A 5,911-nucleotide genomic window follows, 5' to 3' on the forward strand; every position below is an offset into this window, starting at 1 on the left:
GTTGGAAAAAGGGTGACACTAGAGCGTATTTTATCGAATTTGGCTTTAAAACATGTTTCGATGTAGTGCTATATAATAGCTATTTAGTGAAGCAGAGTATATAATCCCTAGCAATGAAGAACTAACAAGACAATTGTTTGGAAAGGGGGTGACCTTAGAGCGTACTTTATCAAATTTGGCTTTTTCGTGTTTCGAACGAAATTGGTGGCCTTAAAGAAAGCTTAGCCTAGATATTCTTAATTCTCTCGATGAAGTACTATATATATTATAGCTATTCATTGAAACAGAGTCTATAATCCCTAGCAATTAAGAACATAGACAATTCGTTTGAAAGTTGGTGATCCTAGAGCATATCTTAACGAATTTGGTTTTATTTCCATGTATCGATGAAATTTAAGAGCTTTAATAAAACCTACCAAGAACATCGCTTTACTTCCGTTGTAGTACTATCCAATAGTTATTGATTAGAGCAGATTCTATAATCCTTAGCCATACAGAACTACCGAATTAATGGGTCAGAGCGTATTTTATAGATTTTTGTCTTTATTTCCATGTCTCGGCCAAAACTTTTGGCCTTTAAGAATGCTTACCCCAGAAATTGTTTACCCTCCTGTTGTAACTATTCAATGGCTATTTATATGCGCACAGTCTATAATCCGTAGGCATAATGAACTACCGAAACAAAAGGGTCAGAAAGTATATTTTAGAATTTGGATTTATTTCCGTGTTTTGAACGAAATTTTGGGCCTTAATGAAACGTAACCTCCGGCGGATCCCTTTGCTTCGGCTTTTTTTTTTCTTTTTTTTTTTAAATTATTAATCAAACTAGACTACGTGAACTTTTTCATTTCCCGTGTAGTGTAGTATTTAGTCTTATACGACAATTCTTTACTTATAAAGATATTTTTCGCTGGAATTTACTGGTTATCAAAGTCATGTGATTCGAAAAAAACGTCGCTAAGTCATTTTGAAATTCAAATTACAGTAACACATGGCTTAGGCTGAGGATATAACTCATGACATCTTTAAAGCGAAACACGATGGAGAACGTATCAACTTCTATTTCACTATTCCTAACTCATCTTCACAGTTTTATAACTAGAATTTACCATTAGAAAAAGATGAGTTAGGAATTTGTAAACTAAAGCTATAAATGCGCAATGAATATAAAAAATGTTTATATTTATTTGTATTTTTTTTTCAAACAAAACAAGTCAAAAACCATGATTTTGAATAAAAATAAAATTGTCACCCAAGTAGTTTTTTTTAACGCAATTGCAGGATGACGAATTACAGGATAGCTTTATCGCAAGAGAATTGCAGGATGAGAATTGCTGGATAGCTTGACACTAGTATTTTTGTTGACTAAAAAGCTATCTGTTCACACATGTACATGTTGCTATTTCTGGACGATCTGAAAAACTGACAAATAAATTTCGACTGACAACAAAAATACTAAAAAGAGCACAGACAACAAAATCAGAAAATAAAATGTGTATTCATAAGTTCATAAAATATCTAGCTGATTTCATTTTATAGTTTGCGTTTTTGAATCTGCATCGCAAATCTCATTGCATCACTGCACAGTATGAATGCTATTGGGATACCAACTAAAAAAAGGCCAAAATATCCAATCGACACTGACGACTTTCGATCATCTGGGGTGGATATTTTTGTGTTGATATATGCTGATGTCTTCGTCTTATCGATGGTAAGATTTTGTTTAAGTTCATCTAAGTAATCATTCAGATATATTTTCAATTCAGCAATTGACATATTCATATTAGCAAGAAAGTTCCACTTAGAACTAACTGATGCACACGGGCACATACATTGCATCTGATTAGAAATATTAGGATTTTTAAAATTTGAAGAAAAAGATACCATTTCTACTGCTGTTGTAGAAATTAACAAGCTTGACTTAGTAATGTGCGTAGATATAGTTTCTTTTAATGAAGTAGACTTAGCCGAAGTAGAAACTGGCAGTTCAGCTACTTTTGTACTAATTTCAGTTGACTGTACAAATGTAGTTGACGGTGACGTTTTTTCACTTCCTATTGAAACAGTGGGTGTTTTATCGTCATCTATACTCGTAATATCATTCACGGCACTGGTAGTGGATAGCTTTTCAATTGTGGATGTAGCCACGAATGTTGTGGGTTCTACTGTAGATGTAGATAATCCTGTTGTGGGTTGTACTGTAGATGTAGATACTTCTGTTGTGGGTTCTACTGTAGATGTTGACACTTCTATTGTGGGTTTTACTTGAGATGTAGACACTTCTGTTGTACGTTGTACAGTAGATGCAGACACTTCTGTTGCGGGTTCAAGTACAGGTAGAACTATGGGCAAAAATTCGCCTTCTACAATTGTAAGGAAATTTTAAATACATACTAACGTACAATCTTCAGGTGATACAATTTGAAAATAAATGATGTTTAATTCCCGTTTGTCTGATACATTTTGGGCGAACACTTTTGCTCAGCTTTGTCCAACGTTCTTTTTAGTGCAACGGGGCATAGTTCTTAAAATATAAACTCTACTAAACGATTAATACAACTTTTAAATCCAGTTGTTTAATTGATGCATTCGTGGTATTGTTATTCTATAGAAGAAAAGTATCTAACCGACGCAAGGCGGCTCCATCTTGGGCTGTGGGTAACTTAAGTTACCCACAGCCGTTTAAGCACAGTGATTATCTTGTTAAAGTATCAATCTAACATCTTTTATTTCAGCAAGTCAACACTTATATTTTTAATGTATTTTAATTATTTGCAAAATAAGATGTGTTCTTTCTATTGACGTTACTTGAAAGGTCCGTAATGCAAAATAGCAAATTCAAGGAAAAACAAGGAAATTGACGCCTTACTGGAGATTTGACTAATGAAAAGCATCAAAACAACAACACGTTGATTATCAAATATAGAAAAATGTTCAACGAGTGATCGAACAACACATTAATCCACGAATGCGCGTAGCTCATGAGTTAATTATTAGTCCAAACACATTAAACGAACGGACACATCACACATATCAAACGAATGGAAAACAACTATCATATTCCTGACTTGGTATAGGTATTATCTTTATCATTAAAAAAAACAAACAAACAGCACATTAGCAAAAATGAAAGGCAAGAACACACAATTTATCATGGAACAATAACACAATGACGGGATGCATGTCATATGTAACCAAGAAACACAAAAAGACATACACAAAAAAACGTCAGTACCGAGAATATATACTTCAAGACCATCGTGTATTATTTATGAAGTTGATACGGAATATTAATCAACAAGGTCTCGGTACCTTCCGATAAACTTTTTTTAGAAAAAGGACGAGATGTTCTCTGAAATACCCCTTGTTCATCAACTTTGTGCTCAAACACTGGAGACGATTTACAAAGTCTTGTGTAGTTATTGCATGCTCTTGAATACCGATTAAGTTTAAACACGGGTGCCACATGGGGAGCAGGATCTCCTTACCCTTCAGGATCACATGAGATCACACCTAGATTTTAGTGGGGTTCATGTTGCTTATTCTTTAGTTTTCATGTTGTGTCATGTGTTCTATTGTTTGTCTGATTGTTTTTTTCATTTTTAGCCATGGCGTTGTCAGTTTATTTACGATTTATGTGTTTGACTGTCCCTCTGGTATCATTCGTCCCTCTTTTAAAATATATCATTCTGACAGGTATGTGAATTTTATGTGATTATTATGCATATTTCATTACAAATAGTCTAATATGTGTATCAAGTTGGAGTAAAACAGGCACTAGCTGTCAAATTCATGTTCAACTTTTGAACTCAAAATTTCATATTTGATTTATAACATATTAAAACATTAATTCAGATTATAAAATGAACAATTTACAAGACATGGGCTTGATAATATGTCTCATCGTTTCGTGTAAATTTAAATCTAGACGCAATCTAATTAACTATCGAGTTAACCTCCGAACACTGCCGATGGTAAAATATTCGATATAATTAAATTAGAAATAAAGATTACAATAGATATCGAACTTGTGCACTTGGATTTTTTTAATTCCATATTATAGCTTGACAATATATTTTAAACTTCATTTTTACCTATATAACAATGAGTTTTTGTAGATTGCATCACACAATAAAGTTATTGAACTTTGTTTCACTTTCAAGGTCTTTTTATTTCAACTACTGAACACGCACAATTCCTTCGTTATCTTTCTCTAACTAAAGGGTTAAATTAAAGTTCACATGACTACGGAGTCAATGTGGTCGAACTATAATTCACTTTCAAGTGAATAATGCATCATCGATTTTTTTTTTAGCTTATTTTGACAAAATTTATAAATATTGGCTGCTGAAATCGAATTATTATTTCACTATTTCACTTTAGTTAATGATTGAACAAAATAAATCATAATTGTTTTTTTTTTTAAATCTCATAACTAGAGCTCTCTTCAAATTTCGTCAATAATCGTTGAAAATCTATTTTATTAGCAGTTAACAGATATAATTGACTCGGTTCATTAACACAGCACAATCACAGAGTTGATATATGCCCCCTTCCTTGACATATATCGCTGCTTAGTGGGAAAATTCTTACTTACAATCATTATAGGGAATATAAAATTTTGTGACGTTATACATATTTACAATAATCTTAATTGTAATATATTTTACCATTCGATATATTCACTAGCAACGTATACCATAGTCCATCCCGCTTAAAATGTTTGGAAACTTACTTTAGCTATTTTTAATTCCCACTAATAAGTAATCTGACTGAACATTTGTCAACCAGTAAGTACCAACACTAAACATATTTCGACAAATTAGTGCTCTCACCAAACATATCTTGATTAATTAATACGTGCACCAAACATATCTTAACAACAACAGATCAAAAGATAATTATTTGTAGATCGAATTCTCATTAGACATCTTGAACTTAATATATAAAGTATAAAAATTACAGTTCCGTGCAACCTTAATATTAATTTCAACTTACGTATATTATAAACAGCTATTCGATTATGTCCTCCACATGCATCAGTCACGGTAATTGGACACGGAAATCCACATTCCAAGCCAGAAGCTTGTGTTGTAAATTGTATATCATTTCCACAGTAGCACTCAAATGTACCCTAAAACAAAACATTACTCTTTTTTTTGTTTTGTCAATTATGAATCTTTATTTATGTTATCATAACCTCTTAATTATTTGGCGTATAATAGAAAATTTTTTGCTTTAATGTCGACTAGATCACTTCTCATTTAAACGTTTTTTGAAACAACTTTAACGGTATCAATTCTTACTGCACCGGAAATTCATTTCTAAAACCAATGTCTCTGAAGTTGGGCCGAAATATTTGAAAAATCCAAAACCATATTTATGACTAGAACAAATCAACTCTGCAAAACAACAAGACCGGGAGGAAAATTGGAGTAGACATTGGACCTTTAACAGTGACTGGATAAAAGGGTGTTTGTTTTGTTCATACATCGTTTTCAATATAATCGAATTTGATGCGATTGTCATACAAGTTTAGCTAGCAATAAAACCGGGTTTAACTCATCATTTTCTACATACAAAAATGCCTGCACCAAGTCAGGAATATGAAAGTTGTTCTCCATTCGTTTGATGTGTTTGAGCTTTGGTTTCGCCATTTGACTATGGACTTTCCTTTTGAATTTTCCACGGAGTATAGAATTTTATGTGAGTTTACCCTTTTGCTAGAAGCAGAGTTGCGGGGTAGTCATACTTCTAAAAAAACAAGGAACCTACATATTATATTGGCACGGGGTCCCTCCATGTATTTTAGATTATTATTTACAAAGTTATGAAACTTTATCGAAATATTATAACAATTGTCTACATGTCGTGCTCCTAGGACTGAGACTTCTTTCACATTGTATGTAAC

General features: G+C 32.7%; 1 protein-coding gene across 1 annotated transcript; it reads right to left on the minus strand.

Moving 5' to 3' along the window:
- Nucleotides 1-1,239: 1,239 nt before the first annotated feature.
- On the minus strand, nt 1,240-5,657 carry LOC139515482 (uncharacterized). Its single transcript, XM_071305055.1, has 3 exons — nt 5,532-5,657; nt 4,999-5,134; nt 1,240-2,363 (listed from the first exon to the last, which is right to left on the minus strand). Exons 1-3 carry the CDS (start codon nt 5,655-5,657, stop codon nt 1,534-1,536), a joined length of 1,092 nt encoding a protein of 363 aa, XP_071161156.1. The 3' UTR covers nt 1,240-1,533.
- Between the last annotated feature and the right edge of the window lie 254 nt (nt 5,658-5,911).

The sequence above is a fragment of the Mytilus edulis genome, chromosome 3 (assembly GCF_963676685.1).
Source record: "Mytilus edulis chromosome 3, xbMytEdul2.2, whole genome shotgun sequence".
NCBI lineage: Eukaryota > Metazoa > Mollusca > Bivalvia > Mytilida > Mytilidae > Mytilus > Mytilus edulis.

What these genes read in the sequence shown, in the direction of transcription:
- LOC139515482 (XM_071305055.1), bottom strand. Translation starts at nt 5,657, where the DNA reads ATGGCGAAACCAAAGCTCAAACACATCAAACGAATGGAGAACAACTTT. An exon ending in TTTTATTGCTAGCTAAACTT is followed by an intron (nt 5,135 to 5,531) that starts GTATGACAATCG and finishes GTTTTGTTTTAG; the next exon opens with GGTACATTTGAGTGCTACTG. An exon ending in AATAGCTGTTTATAATATAC is followed by an intron (nt 2,364 to 4,998) that starts GTAAGTTGAAAT and finishes TTACAATTGTAG; the next exon opens with AAGGCGAATTTTTGCCCATA.